The 23,700-nt window shown below is 40.7% G+C and overlaps 1 protein-coding gene across 1 annotated transcript in view; it reads left to right on the forward strand.

Moving 5' to 3' along the window:
• The first annotated feature begins 6,430 nt into the window (after positions 1–6,430).
• LOC145394497 ((3R)-3-hydroxyacyl-CoA dehydrogenase-like) overlaps positions 6,431–23,700 on the forward strand; it is a 59,118-nt gene continuing 41,848 nt past the window's right edge. Inside the window, exons 1-2 of the mRNA XM_080268345.1 lie at positions 6,431–6,458; positions 6,898–7,014. Coding sequence (XP_080124471.1) covers positions 6,431–6,458; positions 6,898–7,014 — 145 coding nt within the window. The remainder of the gene's footprint in view (positions 6,459–6,897; positions 7,015–23,700) is intronic.

Here is a 23,700-nt window from a genome sequence, read left to right on the forward strand (position 1 = left end):
CGATTTAACTTTCTTCATTGCTTCCACAACTTTTATCCTACTGATTTCTTCCTGTCTTCCCATCTCCCTCCTCCTCCCAGCCATTCCCCAGCCACTTATACTCGCATTACTTCCATCCTCTATGTTCAACAATTCCTTAAAGTGTTCTCTCCATCTGCTCACTTTTTCTCCCTTCTCCACTAGTAATCTATCATTTTTATCTTTCACTCCCCTGCTAACTTCACTTCCACCCTGTCTTACTCTTTTTACCTCTTTCCAGAACATTTTCTTACAGTCCCTCCACTTTACACTCAAGTTCCTTCCAAATTCGTCATCTGCTCTCTTTTTACTCTCTCTTACTAATCTTTTCACCTCTCTCTTTCTTTCTACATAAAACTCTCTCTTCCGCCTCTCAACTTCTTCCACGCCCCTATTTCTCATCCATTCATTGTATGCTTTTTTCTTTTGTGCCACAGCCTGTCTCACCTCTTCAGTTCACCACGCTGTTCCTTGCACATCCCTCCGTCTTCTCTTCAACCCACACACCACATCACATGCTGCATATATTTCTTCTGCAAATATCCTGCACACACCTTCCACGTCTCCCATCTGCTCCAGTTCATATTTGCCCAATTGTTCTTGCACTTCTCTCTTATACTCTGCCTTTTTCTCATCCTCTTGTAACCTTTCCACTCTCCTTACAAATACTCCTTCTTCCCGTCCCTCCTTTCTTCTATTTCTCCATCCTAATTGGACCTTGATTCTGGCCACAACCAAGTAGTGGTCAGAAAGTCCACTCCCCCAACCTCTATAAGCTCTTGCATCCATTACACAATTTCGCATCCTTTCATTCACACACACATAATCAATCATTGCCTTCCTTTCATTCAGTTCACCACCCACCCTTCTCATCACTCACCATGTATACATGTGGATCATCTTGTGCCTGAAGAGGGTATTGGCTGTAATCAACCCCCTCCCAGCACAAATGTCCACTAACGCACTGCCATTCTCATCTGTCTCAGCAGGCACATCTCACTCACCAACTATTCCATCCACCTTCACGTTCCCTACTTTACCATTCATATCACCGATCAAAAACACTCTCTCATTCCTTTCAAACTTTTCCATGCACACTTCCACATTTTTCCAGAACTCTTCTCTCACTCTGTTTGCACGATCTTGCTTTGGTGCATACACACACACACAATCACCGACATTTGTATTCCAACTTTCAATCTTACCCACACAATCCTTGACCCAACTGATCCATACTCTCTTATGCTCTTCTTCCATCTTTTACTCACAACTATACATACTTCTTCATTAGCATTCTCATTCTCACCTACTCCTGCACATATCTATCTATCTATCTATATACCTAGGCTGCTTCCCCCAAGGAAAGGGAGGTAGCCGAGACAGGACGACTCACTCTCCATTTACTCATCCATTCAAACACATTCATTCGCATCTTAGCCCCAAAGGGGAGAACGGACAGATCCTCACCGCATCACACCGCACAAGGGTCAACTGCGCAATGCAAGCAGTGACATCCACAGCAGGGCCCGACAGCAGAACTGGTTTACCCCTGCCACATCATAACAGACCCATCCCCTTACCCGCACCTGACCTGACTAGCTGATCAGACCAAATGCGGGAGAATATCCCCTCAGGGCTGCGTCATCACTTATTCATTCACAATTTCTCTCCATTTATTTCTGTCACGCACAGCCACTCTTCCTTGCTCAACAGACATCCCTCTCGCATCCAGCGCTCTCTTCACACTGTCCATCCATCCTATTCGTGGTCTTCCTCTCAGTCTTACACCTCTCACATCAGATCTAGTTATCTTTTTCACCAATCGCTCATTATCCATTCTCTCCATATGCCCAAACCATTGCAACACCCTCTGCTCAACTCTACCAGCCATCTCCCGAACAACTCCAGTTCTCCTTTGCACTTCATCATTTCGCACTCGATCCATACGCGTCACTCCACACATACTCCTCAGACATCTCATCTCCATTACATTCAAACTTTTCCTCTCTGCTACACCCATATTCCATGTTTCAGCCCCATATAACGCAGTCGGTACCACAACACCCTCATACAGCCTTCTCTTTACATCCATTCTAAGCGAACGACATTTAAACACTTTTTCATTCCTCCCAGCACCTTTCCTACTTCATTAATTCTAAACTTCACTTCTGCATCTATTCTTCCATCCACAGCAACATGTGACCCTAGATATTTAAAACAATCTACCTCCTCAAGCAACTCACCATTCAAAACTATATTCATCCCCCTACCATCTATCAACCTCGTACACTTCATCACTTTACTCTTATTCTCATTTACTTTCAATTTCCTCCTTTCACACACCCTTCCAAACTCCTCTACCAACTGTTTCAATTTCTCCTCTGAATCAGTCACCAATGCAGTATCATCTGCAAACAGCAGTTGCTTCAGATTCCACTCTCCTCCATCAACATTTACCAGACTCAGACCACCTAAAACTCTTGCATTCACCTCCCTTACAACACCATCCATGTAAATATTAAACAACCAAGACGACATCACACATCCCTGTCGCAGCCCCACTCTCACGGGAAACCAATCACTCACAGCATTTCCCACTCTTACACACGCTCTACTATTTACATAAAAACTTTTCACCCCTTTTAGTAACCTACCATCAAGTCCATACAATCTTAAAACAGTCCACAAAGCCTCCCTATCAATTCTATCATACGCTTTCTCTAAATCCATAAATGCCCAAAACACATCCTTGCCTTTCGCCAAATACTTTTCACACACTTGTCTCACAGCAAACACCTGATCAACGCATCCCCTCCCTCTCCTAAAGCCACACTGCTCATCACTAATCACTCCCTCTGTACCCTCTCTAACTCTCATAATTAACACTCTACCATACACTTTACCTACAACACTCAACAGACTTATACCCCTAAAGCTAGTACATTCATACTTATCACCCTTGCCTTTATACAACGGGACCACACAAGCACTTGCCCAGTCAATTGGCACCATACCTTTCTCAAAGCACACATTCAATAATCTTACTAACCAGTCAACAATAGTCACTCCACCACCCTTCAGGCATTTCACAGCACACCCATCCATACCTGCAGCTTTCCCTGTTTTCATCTCCTTTACTGCCTTCTCCACTTCCTCCTTCGTGATCAAAGAATCATTCAACTCTCCCAACACATTTATTCCTTGCACCCTTCTATCTGCCACAATCTCAGCCATACTCCCATTCTCTCACACTCTCACTCCTCCATTTCATTTCAGTTATTCCACATACATCAACTTTCGCACCCTCAAGAACCTGGACAATCTCTCTTTCACCTCATCATTCGCTCCCCTTACATTCCAAGCTCTGATAACCATGTCCTTTGTCCGGTCCTGGGTCGTCATCATTTGGTCAGTCCTTGTCCGAAGCTTATTATTTGTCTTTTTAGTTAGCTTTTTTTTTTTTTTTTTTTAATGTGTCCGACTCTGGGCATAGGCTTCACAGCCTGCTATCAAGGCCCAGCAGTTCTCCTACATACCATACACCTCTACATGTCACCACTTCGACGCTAACACCCACCGTCCATATTGAATACATGGTAGGGCTGTCTCATAAAGGACTGGTGTATTGGTATTAGCGGGGGTATTTTTACGACATGTCGGCGGGTCTTCTGGTAGATCGGTAAAGCCTGATTTAATGAAATTCAAATCCTTAAACTGTTCCCTGCTCCAGCGGGGATTTGAACCTGGGTCCGTTAGAACAGCAGGCCACCTCTCTACCGATTGAGCCACGCCGACCCTTTTAGTCACTTTTTACGACAAGCAAGGATACTGGGGGAGTATTTTTGAAAATCCCCCTACCCCCAGGGGTAGCTTCCCACTAAAAGCCATGCTCCCTCCCTCAACACAAACTTTGGGCTTTTGGCATTGATGGAGTGTGTTGTGAAATGCTGAAGCATGGGAGAGAAGATGTGAAGAATGGATATGAAAGATGTGCAGATTGGCCTGGGAAGAAGGTAGAGTCCCAGAGGACTGGAAATCAGGTATAATTATTCACTTGTACAAAGGAAAAGGAGAAAAAGAAGTGTGTGGTAATCATAGGGGCATTTGTCTTAGTGTAATAGGAAAAGTGTATGGTAGGATACTTATTGACAGAGTTAGGGAAAGAACAGAGGAATTAGTTGGAGAAGAACAGGGAGGCTTTAGGAAGGGAAGAGGTTGTGTAGATCAGATAATCATTCTTAGATCTTTAGTGGAAAAGTTTCTAGAGAAGGGAAAGAAGTTGTATACGGCTGTCATGGATTTGGAGAAAGCAAATGACAAGGTGGATAGACAGGGATTGTAGAAAGTATTAAGACTATATGGATTAGATTGGGAAGTTGCTGAATGCTGTGAAGAGTATGAACTGTATGATGGTGCTAAGGCTGCAGTGCGTGTGGATGGTGAACTGAGTGAATTTTTCTCTTTGAAGGTTGGGTTGAAACAGGGATGTATCATGTCTCCATGGCTGTTTAATCTGTACATGGATGGGATAATAAAAGAGGTACAAGGTAGGGTAGTGGATGCTGGACTGGCCCTGGTGAGAGAGGGTAGTGTTTGGAAACTCCCTGTACTGTTGTTTGCAGATGATACATGGTTGTTGAGTGAAGACGAAGGGGAGCTACAAGGCTTGGTGGATGAGTTTGGGAGAGAGTATAAGAAACGGAATCTAAAGGTGAATGTAGGGAAGAGTAAAGTGATGGTCTTTGAGAGAGGTGAAGTCAGTGAATGTACAGTGAGGTTGGATGGTGAAGAAATGGAAAATGTGAGTACGTTTAACCCTAGAATGCTTATGTCGGGTTAATTTCCCTGTTCGGCGATTTATTTATTTGCTATTTTGTTATGATAAGAGCTTTGGAGTTGCCCTTTCCTACACCTTCAATCCACCCTACCCCCTACCTACATAGGTAGTGGTGTTGTTTCATCTCGCATTTATCACCATGATATTTGGGTTTAAAGTGTTTTTTACCCGACAAAAGCATTTGTGTTACATTTTTTTTATTTTTGTGTTTTCCTTTTTTTCCAGGTGTATAATTAGTTTCTGATTAAATCAAAGAGACTAAAGGGTGAAAACAATCTAAAAGAGTCTAAATTGATAAAAAAAAAAAAAAAAAAGGTGTTTCACAGGTATAATGTGAATTAAGTGTTCTTTACCCGACAAAAGCATTTATGTTACATTTTTTTTATTTTTGTTTTTTTCTTTTTTTTAGGTGTATAATTAGTGTATGATTATATCAAAGAGACTAAAGTGTACAGAGACTAAAATAGACTAAACTGAAAGAAAATGTCGAAAAAAAAAAATTCTCCCGGCGAAAGCAGTACTGTGAGGATAATAACGTAAGCATTTGGGTAGTGTGATGAGTAAAGATGGAAGTTTGGAAGTGCTTGAAAGGGTACAACAAGGAAGAAAGGTTGCTGGATCCTTAAAAACAGTAATAAGAAACAGGGAAGTGAGCATGGAAGTGAAAAAGTTACTACATGAGAGTATTATGATACCAACTCTAATGTATGGAAGTGAAGCTCGGACATTGTTGGAAGGACACAAGTCAAGAGTGAAAGCAGTGGAACTGAGATATTTAAGAGGAGCCTGTGGAGTCATATGGAGAGACAGGCTGACAAATGAGGATATAAAGGAGCGTTGTGTGGATTTGGATGTGATAGGAAGCATTAGGAGGAACACACTGAGGTGAACCTTGAATAACCAAATGGATTGGTTGGTGGATAGATGTGTGGTGTGGATTTGTCGGTGGATAGGTGAATGGGTGTTGTGGGCATGGTGGGAGGGGTGGGTGAATGGATGGGATGGGTTGGTGGGTGGTTGAGGAATAGGCAGGGGGGATAATGGATTTTGTGAGTGGATGGGAAGATGGCTGGCAGGAGACCGGTTATGTTGCTGGCCATCATAATACAGAAGACTCACATCACGGCACCTCCACCCTGGTCTTGTTACCTGCCATTTCCAGGATTATCTCCCACCAACTCTCCCTCCCACACGCTCCCAGCCTGGTTGTTGTTGTTGCAGTGTAGCCTCAGTCTCTCTGCCCGAACAGACCCACCAACCACAAACAAGCAACTGCCCCGCCACAGCAAGGCGCATGGATCAATGAAAAGTTCTGTATCCTGGATGGACTGCGCATATGCGTCTCTCCACCAGGTTAACAAGAACACCATAATAGGCTTTAAAGCATTGTAAATGGTTTGCTGGGTTACAGGAAACCATCAGGCTTGCCGCTCAGTATAGAGCCCGCTGAAGTGAAATGAAGAAAAATAAAATGTAAGAGGAAGGATGGAAAAAATAGGAAAAGAGGAAGGCAAATACAAAATTAGAATGTTATAGGTCAGGGAAGAAGTAGACAACACTACAGCAAATGAATGAATGACGGTCACCACCACCTACTTGACTGGTATATAAAGATCACATTCGAAGTGGCTGGGAAGAATTCATAAGACGTCTTCCCTAGCAGCTCATTCAGCACAGTATATCTCGGTATCCTGTTGCTTGTTACTGATATATGTCGATATTAAAACATTATAATTAACACACAAGCGAAAGAAATGGTCATTATAAACACAAATCGCTATGGAAGATGTGCTACAAAACCTGCCACGTTACTTAGAATATGGCGTTAAATCTCAGGCTCGATGAACAGTTTGCCGAGATGACGCCACCTTTGATGACCGTACAGCAGACAAAGAGAGAGAGAGAGAGAGAGAGAGAGAGAGAGAGAGAGCACCGGGTACTGAGAAAATTGTTCAGTAAGATAGCAGAGCACTCACTACAGGTAATGCTTTATATTTAAAGGCTAAAGTTTACTGTGAACTTATTACTGCCTGTCGCTTCAGGCGGCGGGAGCGGCATTGGGCGTGCATGCTGTCAGGTGCTGGCCAGGGAGGGCGCCCGAGTGGTGGTCACTGATATCAACCTTCAGGCGGCCAAACACACCCTCACCCTCCTTCCTGGTGAGTCACTTTCCTGCCTGGTGAGGTACCCTCCTTCCTGGTGAGTCACTCTCCTGCCGGGTGAGTCACTCTTCTGTCTGGCGAGTCACTGTCCTGCCTGGTGAGTCACTCTTCTGTCTGGTGAGTCACTCTTCTGTATGGTGAGTCACCCTCCTTCCTGGTGAGTCACTCTCCTGCCTGGTAGGTCACTCTCCTGCCTGGTGAGTCGCTCTCCTGCCTGGTGAGTCACTCTTCTGCCTGGTGAGTCACTCTCCTGCCTGGTGAGTCACTCTTCTGTCTGGTGAGTCACTCTCCTGCCTGGTGAGTCACTCTCCTGCCTGGTGAGTCACCCTCCTGCCTGGTGAGTCACTTTTCTGTCTGGTGAGTCACTCTCCTGCCTAGTAAGTCACTCTTCTGCCTGGTGAGTCACTCTTCTGCCTGGTGAGTCACCCTCCTGCCTGGTAAGTCTCTCTCTTGCGTTGTGAGTTACTCTCCTGCCTAGTAAGTCACTCTTCTGCCTGGTGAGTCACTCTTCTGCCTGGTGAGTTACTGTCCTGCCTGGTAAGTCTCTCTCTTGCGTGGTGAGTTACTCTCCTGCCTAGTAAGTCACTCTTCTTCCTCGTGAGTCACCCTCAAGCCTGGTAAGTCATTCTTCTGCCTGGTGAGTCACTCTTCTGCCTGGTGAGTCACCCTCAAGCCTGATGAGTCACTCTCCTCACCTTTGCGTCACAGGCTAGCCAGAGGCAGAGTTATGTTTGCATGATGTACCGTTGTGTTTAGTGTTGTACAATAGAAAAAATGGTGAGCGTAAGTAAAAGTCTGCTGACATCTCTCTCTCTCTCTCTCTCTCTCTCTCTCTCTCTCTCTCTCCAACACAATGACAACATAAGGCCGGTCATTCTCTTGGTGTACAAAGACTTCAATACAATATGAACACTTTTGATCGAATGTCGTGTTTTCTTGGTAAATTATCATTAATACTAGGGTTTATTAAAGTGACATTGCCAAGAACAAGTTAATTATTTGTCCAACCAAGGGGGATGAGACTATAAATTGAGTTTCACATCAATAATGGGTTAAATGCAATATGGTGAAGGGTCTTGCCTGGAGGAGTTCCCAGTCCAGTACCTACAGGTATGTTGCATTTTTTTTTGGGGGGGAGGGAGGGGGGAGCTGCAAGGGATTCTAGTGCATTGCAGGAATGCTATTAGTAGTGAGTATAAATGAGTACACCCAAGAGCAAAAGTTCGCCGACAGTCTCTGCCAGGCATATCTTTCCAAACATAGCCCCTAGAGGGCGCAGCGCTCGTCCACCAGAGTAAGGGAGAAGGAAGGAGATGGAGAGGGGGTGGGGGAGGGGGAGGGGGAGGGAGGCAACGAGATGGGAGGAAGAGCGAGGCAGCAAGACAGGGGAAGAAGAGAGCCTGTGGCGATTGTAGATGACATTCATCGGGTGTTTTATTATCCATCTATCCATCCATCATCCAATCCTGTGTCGCCCCACAAGGAGCGTAGGAATCCGGGGCTAGGCAAGTTGATCCTGACATTTAAGATGAGAGTGACCAACCTCACTCATCCCTGAGTGCCATTACATGAGCAATAAACACCAACCACCCATCGGATATAAACCTACACAGGCTCAATCCGACTGGAGCACCTTAATAACCCACTATACCACCAGGCGCCATATTTTCGTTATATGGTTCCCACCTAGGGTAGTAAATGGTTTCCTGGTGTACAGGAAACCAAGTGCGTTGTCACTCAGTGTAGAGCCACCCACAGGCAGACGGAAGAGGAAAGAATGAAAGAAAGACAGATGAGGGAGTGTAAAGTCACCCGTAGGCAAAAGAAAGAGGAAAGAATGAAGGAAAGAAAGACGGAAGAGGAAGGATAGAAGAGAGGAAAGGGCAGACACCCTAAGCAGTACTACATCGAGTGAGTGGTTGCTGAGCGCCCCCACCCACGACATTTATTATTATTATTATTATTATTTATTTATTTATTTTTATGATGATGACGATGATAATGATGATGATGATGATGATGATGATGATGATGATGATGATGATGAGTATGATTATTATTATTATTATTCCCAGTATTAGTATTATTGGGGTAAGTATAAGAAAGAAGGACGTAATCCAGCGTTAAGGAAGAAATTAATTTAATCATGTCGGGTAATGTGAAGGTAGACTGTGAGGTAGAAAGACGTAAACTAAGAGGCAAGGAGAGAGAGAGAGAGAGAGAGAGAGAGAGAGAGAGAGAGAGAGAGAGAGAGAGAGAGAGAGAGAGAACAAGGAGTTTGCAAGTGAAACATGTAAAGGGCAATGACTAGTCTGTGGTAAGTTTTTGAGAATCGTATATATTTTTTTTTTTTAATGAATGGAGGAAGGAAAAAAAATAAGTCCATGTGCCTAAAGGCATCCTTCATTCATAAAATACTTATAACAATTGGATTTAAAATTGAGAGGATTAAATGTATGTGGGAAGCAACTCCCAAGAAGTGAATTCCAGAGAGTAGTAGTTCTGGGGATAAATGAATTTTGATAAGTAGAGGTTCTGCACTGTGGGGGAGAGAGTGTGAGTTCATGGGCACTCCCAGCTGCCCGAGTATTTCGGGAGAAAATGTGAAGGGGAGGCACAATTGAAGCCAGTTTGTTAGAACACTTACGGTAAAAATATCGATAAAATAGTGCTAAAGAAGCAACATCTCTATGTACTGATATCGGAGGAAGGTCCTGCGTTATGGCAGGATTATTGATTAATCTAATGGCTTTATTCTGAATTTTGTCCTACTGCCTCAACGCAACCACTCCACATCCGCTCCGCAGTGGTGAACATTATTCGATCTGAGAACGCACATGACTTTTGTATATTGTGGCCATCTGCTTGTCAGTGAAGAACTCACGAACTCTGTACATAAGTCCCAGTTTTTTAGAAGCATTTTCAGCAAGCTGTCCAGCTTAGGTTGGGGTTTAGAGTAACACCTAGGATATCAATTGTAGTGGATATGGGAATACTGACATCATTTAAAATTATGTGAGAGCCTGAGGGATTCTTTTTATTGGAGAAATTAATGTATTTAGTTTTCTGAGCATTAAATGAGACCAGATTTTTTTTGTCCCCATTGATTAATTTTAGAAAGGTCCTGGTTCAGGGAAACTGCTGTGTTTATTTGGTTATTTATAATATCAAATTGTGTAAAGGAGCTACTAAATGTGAAAGAACTATGAAGGGTAGAGTCATCAGCATAGGAGTGTATTGGGTTGTGCGTGACATATAAGAGGTCATTTATATGTATGAGAAAGAGGGTTGTCGCCAAAAGTGATCCCTGAGGTACGCCAGCATTTATGGAATAAAACTGAGAATAAATTCCATCTACCATGACCCGTATTTTTCTACCATGAAGGTAAGAAGAAATTAGAGGAACCAGTGATGCAAGGCCATAGTGTGACATCTTAGAAAATAAGGCCTGGTGCCATACTCTGTCAAATGCTTTTGAAATATCAAGTGCTACTCTGTGTGTTTCACCATGTTGGTCTATTGTTTTGTTAATTTGATGGGTAAGAAGGCAAAGAGTATCTACAGTTGAACGTTCCTGTCTAAATCCATACTGCCTATCATTGATCAATTTATTGATTTCTACATGCTTGACTATGTGTTTGTTAATTAGTGTCTCAAAACCTTTACCGAGAACAGAAGTTATTGCAGCTGGTCTATAGTTTGGTGGATCAGAAGTTGCCCCCTTTTTAGGAACAGGATGGATATTTGCTTCTTTCCAAGGGGCTGGAAAAAATGAGGTACGGATGCATAAGCGGAAAAATTTTGCTAATACAGGAGCCAACACTGAGGAACAATTTTTAAGTACTATTGAAGGAATTTCATCTGGACCAGTGGTTTTATCTGCTGATAGATTCTGAAATATGGCTTGTACGTGTCTGGTGTGAATAACGAAAGGAGGTATTTCAGGGGAATCAAAATCAAGTACAGGAATATTATGATTTTCTGAATTTAGGATTGAGTTTGTTGGAAAATGTCAACAAGAAGGTTGGCTTTTCCGCGTGGGTCACTTACTAGATTTCGATTAGGGGACTGTAACGGTGCCATGGAAGACACGGTAACGAGGTTATTTTGAATGAATTAAGGGTTGACCACAATATTTTGTTATCATTTGGATTGTTTAGTAGTTTGTTAGCTTGTCTAAGTAGAAAGTTTGATTTAGAAAGATTGATAATAGTTTTGGCATGGTTTCTGATATTTTTATAATAGTTAATGGCTTCTTTGGTTTTGGTCCTTGTATAAGTGTTATACACTATTATTTTATGTTCTGTTACTCTAGCACAATTGTGGTCAAACCATTTAGGAGAATTACATCTTTTTCTGTAACTATGAGGGGGAATGAATGTTTCCATGCCGACTTTAATGGAATCCTGTATGTGGCCCGATGTGGAATTTGCATCATGGGAGAAAAAGAAGGTCCAAAGAACATCCAGGAGAAAATTTTGAAGTCCCTCCCAGTCTGCCCTGTCGTAGTGCCATGTAGTCATCACGACAGGTTCAGAGCAGGAGGATGTGGTAGGTGTGAAACTGGTGGCTTGAATCAGACAATGATCCGAGGATCCGAGGGGGGACTTCACCTTGACATTATAATTACCCGAATTGGTTGTTAGAAACAAGTCCAGTAGGTGGGGACTTTGATCGGGGTTGTCTGGTACACGGGTGGGTTGACTGACTAACTGGGTGAGATTAAATGAGTCTGCAAATAACTCACATTCAAGACCAGAGTCATCAATTCTGGGTGAATAAGTGAGCCATTCGACATTATGGAGATTAAAATCACCTAGAATAGTAATTTCTGATGCAGTCTTAGTTGTGAAGACAGAGAGTCAAATAAACTCGGCTCTGAAGGGGCATTAGGGGAAAGATAAACACAACAGAAATACTTAATTTTACCAAAAGAATTTAATTTGTATATGGAATAGTCGAAAAATGGACAATTAACTTTAGTAATCTCCTCCAGGGCAATTTCTGATTTAGCAAGGCAACATTCGCCTCCTTTGGGTCTGAAATTTTAAATCAAGATATAACCAGGAAAATAAAATCTAGCTAAATCAGAGGTGGAGCTTACTTGTGTCTCTGTCAGAAATGGCAGATCAGGGGATTCAAATTGGAGGAAATTTGAACAGAGTTGATGTTGGAGTGAAGTCCCCTAATACTGCAAAAGAAAATTTTGCTGCACTGACGAGCAGATTAAGGGCGCCGCAACACTGGAGGTGGCACAGTCGCCTGATGACGACCGGGAGGGCTCTGTGCAGACAACCCAGCCCTGCCGGCGGTGGTCACCCAAGAAACCACTGCACTGATTCCCAGTATAGCAGCAGCCATGCTTCTTTTTATGGGGGGGAGAACAGGGATGTGTTGTGGAATGGGTATGATATGTAATGACAAGACTGGTGTTTTTTGGAGAGAGGACAGCTGGTTTAAGGTAATGTAATGTAATGTGGATGTGTGTGTTGTGTAAAGAGGGCAGCCTGATGCCCGCTGGTGTGTGAGGCACAAAGATGTGTAACCAGCTACCAAGGCCTAGGAGAGAAAATGGAATCCAGGCTATTCCTTGAGTCTCCCGTAACCTTGGCGGTAGTACTTCGCTGGGCGGGGCTGCCTACATTGCTATGATAGTAACTTTACACGGTATTAAATATAATGATCCTTATTATTTTGATGATAAGGCAGGATCAGTGCTGCATTTTAAATTACTGATGTTACACACATATAAACAATATGCGACCAATGGCGTTGCCATGCTGCAAGTGATCAACAAATCCCCTTCAGTCGGAGTGGTAGTTACACATAATGTCTATCAATTACAAAATTATTCTGCCGCTTTCCACCCTCCCATTTCTTAAGTATATAATTATATGATTCCCAAATACTTACCACCAAACAAGGCACTGCCCTTTACGTGTTTCATTTGCTAACTACTTGTCTTTTCCTCCCCTTCCCCCCTCTCTCTCTCTCTCTCTCTCTCTCTCTCTCCTTGCCACTTAGTTTACGTCCTTCTACCTCGCAGTCTGCCTTCACATAAACTGACACGATTAAAGTAATTTCTTACTTCCTTAACCCTTAGACGATGGGGAAATTATTATGACGTCTTTGATCGTCTGGATCAAATTCAAGTCGTTGTTTATGGGTTCGAGACTTTATCAACCCTTTAGCCTCTGCACATCACTAGTGCTTCTGACGCACAAGAATCTAGAATTAGAAAAGAAAAAAAAATGTCAGCCGTTTCCTACAGGCTAACGTTGGATTAAACTCTTCTTTCTTATACGTATAAATCATAATAATGATCATTATGATAATAATAATAATGATGATGATGATAATAATAATAATAATAATAATAATAATAATAATAAATGATAAAATAATAATAGTAATAATATAATAATGATAAAATAATAATAATAATAATAATAATAATAATAATAATGATAATATTGATAATAATAAACACCCGATGAATGTCACATACCATTGTCACAGGCTCTCTTTCTCCCTTGTCTTGTTGCCTCCCTCCCTCTCTCTCCCTCCCCCTCTCCGTCTCCTCCCTTCTCCCTTACTCTGGCGGACGAGCGCTGTGCCCTCTGTGAGCTATATTTGGAAACATATGCCTGCCAGGGACTGTCGGCGAACTTTTGCTCTTGGGTGTACAGTCGCGGAAATATTAATCTTTACACGTTTGCCTTGAAACATTCTGACAGTGGGTCCAAATCTTGTGATAATACTTCAGTGTAGTCAGCTGTGATATTGGTAGCGATGCTGGAGCTCAACATCTCGTATGATTTGAGTCTTCGCATGATTCTCTCTCTCTCTCTCTCTCTCTCTCTCTCTCTCTCATAAGGTTGATGTCTTAAGTCGGGACACTGTCTCTAATGACTGATGAATACTAGAATAGACCCATGTTGCATATGACCAAGACATTGCTATTTTGTGCCCAAAACAGGTTAATAATTGGATCAGAAATTATTTATCGAAAATGCATTTTGTCTACCCGCATTCACTCTTAGGGGCGGTAACATAGCCAAGATCCCCCGTCTCCCTCTCTCCTAGTTTTATTTCTAATTCTAAATTTTGTATCGGTAGTTGCGCCTATAACTGTATCCGCAACCCCATTATGTGTTGATAGCCATACATTATTCTGTAGGAGAAGGAATACAATTAGTAATGCAGACCTTTATTACACTTCACGTTGCGTATATCATTGTACCGGTTGACCCACAATGAAACAGTAGGCGTCGACTCTCCAGTGCGACGCGAGATCTCTCTTAAGCTGAGACCTTGCTTGTAAAGACTGATAATGGACCAACGCACTTCCGCGGACGTGGTTATCATGGATCACGGTTGAAATATGCACATATCGCACGAACGGACTTTCCATCATTACCTCCGATTTTGTCCATGCTATTTGGCAACTGATACAGAAATGTTTAATTATGGCACTGATCTGTTACTGAGCACAAAGAAACCCGAGATAGCTATGCCGTTCACTAAAGCGCTTCATAATTATTCTACGACAAACTCTTAATAATCAAGCATGTCAAATATAGCAATGTCATGTGCGTATCTGAAATACATAAAACAGCTTTGTCAAATTACTCAGGGTAGGATCGTTATAACATTTATCTATACATAATCACACTAATTCTTAAAAAACAGTTTATATAAACGAGTCATACTCAGGTCATGGTAACTGAGACATCACTTGTGCATCACTTAGGCATGCCGTCACAGACGTATGTTTCACCCGATTCATTCCGTTCACACAAACATATATATAAGGCTCACAAGTGCAAAGACTGATTTTTCTGCGAGTGTACAAAGGCCAATGTTTGAAAGGGGAACTGCTTGGGACAGCAGTGTACTGGGAGAAGAGCGTTCATTGCTGAGTGGTGAGAATATGCCTGGAGATAATTTTGTTGAGGTAACCGTTTACAGGTGTGGCACCAAGAAATAGGTGCAGGTTTATTTAGCCCATTTCTGGTTGACGCATAAATTTACATCTTCCTCAGCTTGTCGGCTGTTGGTCAAGATGCAAATTTACATTCTCCCCAGTCTGTCCCAAGTTGGTTAAGATGTAAATTTACGTTCTCCCTGGTGCGTCCAGTGTTGGACAAGATGTAAATTTTCCTCAGTAAAGATTTGCAAATTTGTTTATAACATGCAGATGAAAGTACCATGTTGAAATTCTTAGGCATTAGGTCACTTTTCTGGGGCATTAATGCATTCCTTCACATGTCTCTCTACTTCCCTGGCACTTTTCCCCACCTGTGACTCTCTCTCTCTCTCTCTCTCTCTCTCCATCAATACAGCCTGATTGAAGCTAACCTAACAAACTTTAATAAAAACAATGTTCTCACATCACAACGCCACTTCACTTTCTTTAATTAAGGGCACTTTGACAATAACATGATTATAAATATCAGTTTACTTACCTTACTGCCTGTTGAAGTGGCATAAGATGGCAGTTCAACACTAGTAGAGTAATCTGTAAATTTCATGGGCCATCTTTACATGTCCTCTATAGCTCCTTTACCTTAACTCTGCCCAGATTTTCGAATTTTGCAACATATATTATACAGCCCAGTGGCAGAAATTGACAGTGTTACGTCTCCAGGTCCTTTCCATAGCAATACTTCGTGACTAGCAACATACTCCTGTGTTAATCATTCTACAATATTTCTACAGCTCAGCATTCAAGAGGGACAGTGATTATATTTGGCCAAGTTTAGTAAAACGAGTATAGTTCCCCTCGCAGTATCTCTCTACCTAACTTATGGCTAGATATGTCAACTACTTATTTAAACAAGAGCAATCCGAGATTACGGACCTCCGCCAAGAGTGAACTGCAAGCATTGTGGTAATTAGTTATCGAGTTAGAAGCAAAAATATAGAAATTGCCACTTTCCCGCACTGGTAAAGAATCCCTGAAAAAATTCCTGGATCCGGATGATGATATGGATCACCACTAAAATCTAATGAATTGTTCCTTGGCCCATACACGACCCCTCCATAAAATTTCAGCAAAATCGATCATAACTTTGAGTACTCCTGTTAACAAACAGAAAAACAGACAAACAAACCAACGGGGTCAAAAATGTTACCTGCTTGGCGAAGGAAATGAAAGTCATTAAATACTCATATACACAGACATATTATGTATGTGTTTTTTTTTAAGTTTGATAAAAAAAAAAGCTGTTACATACTGTCTTAAACAATGTTAGCCCCACATCCCATATGAAGAAATGTTTCATGAATATTCCATGGTGCCGGTTGCCAGGTCAGCAGGTTCTTAAAATTATGCATTCCATCACCACAGACAATATATATATATATATATATATATATATATATATATATATATATATATATATATATATAATCGTGTGAAATGTTTTCCAAAATATTTACAGTCTTATAACCGACAGTACAGTGTTAGGTGCCGTAGCATTTACGTTCGTGGGTTCAATAGACAATTAGTCATTTGTCACAAATACACAGTTGTTTCTCAGGTTTTACAAAGTGCTTGAGATGTAAATCATTGATCTGAGACACGTCCTATGCACTTACAACAGTGACAATATACACAACTCTGTAAAAAAAAAAAAAAAAATACAGTAAACTGCAGGCCTGTTCAACGCATAAAACATTATATGCAGTACTTATAGATGATGTATAAAACAAGTTGCATTGCATTTTGATTGATATTCTATGTTTGTACTTAATATTCTCACCCATGGCTTTTAGTACAGCTACTTATTTTGCATGGTATCAGATAGATTTTTTTCCCTTTTCCCCAAAAGTACGCAAATTGTATATTGGTGGTGTTCTTGATTAACTGCTGTTTGTTGGCTTACAATGATAATTTTTCTTGCAGTTCTACAGTTTTTGAGTCACTGACAGACGAAGTTTATTACATCAATCCTTTCTTTCATCTGGAGTCCAGAAAACCCCCAAAATGACAACTTACAATTTTAGCCCCTTTGATATGCAGCGGTGAGTATTTGGTGGAAAGTAATATCAATGATTCTCCAAACGATAAAACATAATCACTACTTCATTACTTTTACTAACGTGTCAGATGAGAACTGTGTAAAGACTAAATTGAAGGGATTGTTTCATCAACCCACAACCCTTCATCTTAAAACTTGTCACACTAAAATAAATTCAACATATGATTCCTATACATGTGGTTCATGATATCTATCGTTATGTGTGAATAAAAGTACCATATTCATTGATGTTACGGTACTCCCATTCATATTTGTAAAGCATCAGACTCACCATTAATAACACCAACTGCCTAATTGCCAGACATCCGGATTAATGCCTCACATTTCCCCTTTTATCAGTTTGCCTTTATGCGAATGAATAATTTCCTCCCTCCCTCTGCCTGCTTCTATGACTGTCCTGTCCTCAGTGATGTGGCGTCAAACGTTTTTATTGTATCTACATGACCATAAATATTTTCTAACCAGTGTGCATGTTTGTTGTATGTGCATGGACCAATAGGCTGAAAAACATAAAAGAGCAAATGCTTTCATTATCATCTGCTTTTCGCACAATGGAAAAGCACCTTAGTAACTGTGATTTCATAGCATTTTATCATAACAATAGTCACTCACACCACTCGCACATCAGCACCCTTCTCTTCTACATTCCACACTGGTGACCACTGTCATGTTTAGCCTTATTTTCACCTTTCACCAGCACGACTTCTTTAAACCTTGAATCACAGTCTCTCATCACTAACGTTGGCTATCAATCCGTGATAAAAAGTTTACATAAACTTAATTATATAAAATCTATCATGGTTTGTTCCTTGTTTCAGTAAACAAGGATGATGACCATTTGTATTTTAATTTGTGTTGTGAAGAATACCTCAGTGTCTGCACCATACTAAATATCAGGGAAGGTATATAACACAATCATTGCCAGTGTTAAGCATGTATCCTTAAGGATTCATCATGTAGCATACATAACATGATTAAGAAATAACAATACCTGTATTAACAAGAATGGAGAGCAAGACGATGGAATGAACGAGTTTATGGTGTGTGTGATCTGAGGTAATGAGGGAGCAGACTTGTTGATGGATAGGCAGCGTCACTAATGATGAGTCTGATGCATTACAAATATGAGGGGGAGTAATATCAATGGATCTGGTAATTTTGTTTACCAGTAGCTAAATATCTCATGAACCACATGCATGGGAATCATACCCTGAGTTTAGTATAGGGAGACAAATTTTAAGGTGAAGGGTTACGAGTTTATGACACAGTCACGTAGTTTTGTCATTACACACCTTTCATCCGACACATTTCTGTGAAATTCATGATTTAGTGTTTATATCGTTTGGAGAATCATTGCTTTAATTTCCACCATATTAAACAGGCTATAATTGTAATATTGCATGGAGATATCTAGAAGACTCAAAAATAGTTTCATCTGCTAGTCTTACACCTCACAATAACATTCTCTGTATTGTGGGAGACATAATGAGATCTCCAACTATACCCTATTTGATTGACCTGTGAACCTGAGGTGTACTGTATGGGGCGAGTAGGGTGTGTTTGATTGGCCGCCGATGATGTCATCGCAACAGACGGCAAATGATCGATAATATTTATTTTTAAATACTTCCTTCTCGTATTCTTGTTACTAAAAAATTCAGCTGTTCATCAAAAACACGAAGAATGTATTTTATCTGCACTTTTATAAAACAAGATAACGGTCTGTATCCTTTACTCTAAATAAGCAAAGAGTATTTGCCGTGATGAATAAATGCTCACATCCATGTCGATGGCAACACTCTCGCCGAGGAGCCTTCAAAACATGACCTTTTAAATCTATCATTATATCACGAAGTTTTTGTTAGTTTGCTTTATTCGTGTAGTAATGCATGTATGAACTACAGGACCTGATGTAACCTCACACTGACTGCGGAGGTGCATGGACAAAGGACTACCGGACCATGGTAACGGACTGTGAAGCCTATGCCCAGAGTCGGAGTCACACACACACACACACACACACACACACACACACACACACAAAATAATAATAATAATTATTATTATTATTATAAATGACATAAGCGAAATGAGTGGCTGCCCTTTGTTCGAAAAAGTTTGTGCAACAACGGAAATAACTCAGTATGTTAGCTTGGCAAAAACAGAGGTAGTTTGCAGAATTTTCTTTTTCATGGGAACAAACATAAACTATATCTTCAGTTTATTGTATGAAAGGCAATAAGGTTGTAGTGGACAGCAAAGATTATAAGTACTGGACTCCAAGGAGACGAAACGGACAGCGTTGGCTACAGAAATAATGCTATGGCAAGGGAACACCTTTTTGACGAATTAACAATGATAATAAAGAGCAGTGATGAAATAATGGAGTTATAATAGCTACAAGAGTGGAACGATTGATAATACCCTCATGTATATAGCCTACTCGTAACTTGTGACGCTTTCTGCCAAGTAAAAAAAAATGTTTCTCTGTTATTTGACCTAATCTCCTTTCTACCTACAGGACTTTCCCTTGTTATAGTGATAAATTCATTTCATTTGTTTCACACACCCTGGGTATCTTTCTTCTTTAATTATTAATTAATCTTCATGTTGTACTATCAAATGCTTCTCAGAGAGAGAGAGAGAGAGAGAGAGAGAGAGAGAGAGAGAGAGAGAATTTTGTTGTAAAGGTAGAGAGACCTTGTACAACAAAAGACCGTGGTGGATCTTGCCATATATATACCTTCTTCAGCAAATACTGTTATATACAGTCAGTGGTTCTAATTGATGGGTGTAGCCACCCATCCTGCAGTAAATATTAGAGAGAGAGAGAGAGAGAGAGAGAGTTGCCATCTACATAAAGATGTATTTTATTTGTCATGGCAAACACTCTGCTTATTTATAGTAATAAAAGCATACAGACCGTTGTTTTGTTCAACAGAACAGATTAAATATATTCTTCATGTTTTTAATGAACAGCTGAGTATTTTATTCCCAGGAACAAAAGAGGAAAGTATTCTATCTATCTAGTGCCAGACGTCTCAATCCCGTAAGGGTTGACCACAAACAAATCGCCTCCATGCCACCTTGTCCCCCGCTATTTCACTGCTCCGGCCCAGCTCACACCCGCCTCTCTCATATACCTTTCCACTCCATCCCTTTGTGTCATCCTTGGCCTCCCCCGCCCTCTTCCCCCATCCATCTCACTCACATACACTTTCCTGATCAGTCTCTCGCTCTCCATCCTCTCCACATGGCCAAACCACCTCAATGTATTTCTCCAAACGCTTTCTATCACATCCACATCCACACCACAAGGCTCCTTCACTTCCTCATTTATCAGTGTCTCCATGTGACTCCACATGCTTCGTTCAAATAACTCATTTCCACTGCTCTCACTCTTGACTTGTGGCCCTCCAACAAGGTCCAAGCCTTCCATACTTTAGACTTGGTATCACAGTACTGTCATGCAGAGACTTTCTTGCTTCCAAGCTCACTTCCCTGTTTCTTATCACTGCTTAAAAAAAAAAATAGCAATCTGTCTTCCCTGTTGCACCTTTTCAAGCACTTCACCATCTAAACGTCCATCCTTACTCATCACACGACCCAAGTACTTAAAAACACTCGCATTTTCCATTTCCTCCTTATCCACCCTCGCTGTACATTCAGTGATTTCATTTCTCCCGAAGACCATAACTTTATTCTTCCATACATTCACCTTTAGATTCCGTTTCCTACACACTCTCCCAGACTCATTCACCAAGCCTTGCATTTCTCCGTCTTCACTTAACACCACAGTTTCATCTGCAAACAACAGTACAGGGAGTTTCCAAACACTGCCCGCTCTCATTAGAGCCTCTCCAACATCCACTGCCCTATCTTGTATTTCTTTTATAACCCCATCCATATACAGACTGAACAACCATGGATACATGACACATTCATTTTTCAATCCAACCTTCAAACGGAAAACTTCACTCAGATCACTGTTCACACTCACTGCAGCCTTAGCACCCTCACACATACTCTTCATGGAATTGCGATGACATGATCGGCGGCCAATCAGCAGCCGCGAATCAAACAGACCCTACCAGCCTCATATATCTCAGTTGCAAAGGTCAGTCAAATAGGGAAAATTGACTTTAGATTTAATATAGAAGTGTATCGTATGTCTAGGTGACATGAGATGAAACAGTTGGTCACCTTGACGACTGGCCACTGGCCTGCCGTAGGTGAAGGTGATAAATTAGGATGGTAAACTGTTGTCACATTTGGTTTATGTTACTAACATTCAATATACCTAGGTTGCGTTTGCTTTAACAATAAGAATGTATTAATATCCATATTGTGAAGGATATTTTAAGTAAGACCTCTTGAATGTCAGTGACCAAATATTATATTCCTGTTGACTTTGACATATGGTGTGGTAAGCCAGGGACTAAGATACAGCTAAATCTGATGTTTTCTTCCTAATAAAATTCTATCACATAAATAATTAATTAAAGTAAATGTTCATACATTATTATAGGTGATTATTCTTTTTCTCCAATATTACTACACCACAAAATAGAGCAGCCAATCAGAAGCACCGTTACAAGTGACTAAGTTCATTTATAGAAATCTACGATTTACTACGGCAGGTTACCAGGGATCGCCAACCAGCTTCTTGGCGTGTAGCGGGTTCATAATATATCCATGGGAGTACATCGTCTTTCTGGAGTAGAAAGAAATACCGAACTAGAACAAAAAGGATTAGAGTGTTCGCAATATATATATATATATATATATATATATATATATATATATATATATATTGTTACATAGCCTATGATTTCATCATCCTTTGTGTAATTCTAACGTACAGTATGCTGCATGTTTGATCACGAGCGTGTTCTACCTCACTCCCCCCCTCCTCCCTTATAGTGGAGTAAGTCGTTCTTTCTGTTGTTCAGAGCAGGAGTGTCAACTCTTTGTCCCCTCTGGCTTCATTTGCGCGTCCTTCTTACAAGTTGTATCAAGCTCTGCCGGCCCCTATATAATGAGCTCAGTCTCTACCTTAATTGCCACTTAGATCTACTCCTCATTTTGTTCACATCTCTGTCCTCCCCTGTACAGTTGTTATTATTGTGAGTGCTCAGGAAGTCTCCAACCATCTAGCAGCTGTGTAATTTGAGTATAACTGTTATTGCATTTTTTCTTGTACTGTGTAGCGTAAGGTGTTGATTCTTGGGCCTAGTGAGGTTTTTGTGATTCATGTGTTTTGGGTGTCAGCCCTTATTAATAATATTTTGTATCTGTAATAATATATCTTGCATTCACTGAGTATTATCTGGTATTTCATTTTATCAGGGCTGACTTAGATAAATTTACTCTTGCTAATTTCGTGTTAATAGAGGCTATTGCAGTTAGTCATATATTTAACCTGTTTTTTTGCCATTACATTATCCTTATGAGTCCTGAATGTTTTATTGTTAGTTTGAGCATTAAACTTTAACTTGTAATTTTACCTAACTCTTTTGTTTTGAACCTGGAACTTTACGGGACAGTAGTGATTTTTAGTATTCTCACTTAAAGTATACATTATCTTTCTCTGTTCTGTAACATAAATTTGGCGACCTCTTATCAGGATATTCAGGATATTATCATAAGGATATTGCTTGATATTTTGTGACTGTGATTTATTCATGATGTCTACTATTACTACGCTTGATGAAGCCAAAGATTTTTTGTCAAATGTGCAAACAGTATGTGATGTAGAAAACAGAACAAAGAATGAACTTAAGCTTGTTGCTCAACAATCGGGAATTGCTGTTCGCTCTCATCATTCTAAAGATCAAATTGTTGGCATGATTAATAAAAGCTTGTTTAATGTAACTCCTCCAAATGAGCAAACGCAGATTGAAATAGCTAAGTTACAGCTAGCTCTGCAGGAGGCTCGTGTTAAGGAAGCTGAGTTTCAGGCTCGTGCTAAGGAGGCTGAGTCTCAGGCTAAGGAGGCAGAGTCTCAGGCTCGTATTCAGGAGGCTGAGTTTCAGGCACAAGTTGAACTTGCAAGGATTCAGACAGACCATGAGTATCGCATGAAACAAGGTGGAACTGGATCATCTAGCTCTGATGATTTTGATGTGGCTAAAAATGTTAAACTTGTCCCTCCTTTTAATGAATCTGATTTAACAAAGTATTTTCAGTTGTTTGAGAGGATAGCTACAGGTTTTAATTGGCCCAAAAAGTATTGGCCAGTACTCCTTCAAACTGTTCTCACCGGTAAAGCTCAAGTAACTTATGCATCTTTGCCTCAGGATCAATGTGATAATTATGATGTAGTTAAGAGCTTGATTCATAAGGCCTATGAGCTTGTTCCTGAAGCCTATAGAGTAAAATTTAGGACAACTTATAAGCAAGATAAGCAATCCCATGTTGAGTATGCAAAAATCAAAGAAGATCTGTTAGAGCAGTGGTTAAATTCTAAGAATGTGGATTCTGATTTTGACAAATTTAAGCAGATGATTTTGCTGGAGGACTTCAAGAGGTGTATTAATAAAGATGTAAGCCTATATCTTGATGAGAAAAGAATAGATAATTTGTCTGATGCTGCAGTTTTAGCTGATGAATATGTTCTCACTCACAAGAGATATTC

This window comes from Coenobita brevimanus, chromosome 27 (genome assembly GCF_032717465.1).
Source record: "Coenobita brevimanus isolate Jiangsu-jjx chromosome 27, ASM3271746v2, whole genome shotgun sequence".
In the NCBI taxonomy this organism is placed as follows: Eukaryota; Metazoa; Arthropoda; class Malacostraca; order Decapoda; family Coenobitidae; genus Coenobita; species Coenobita brevimanus.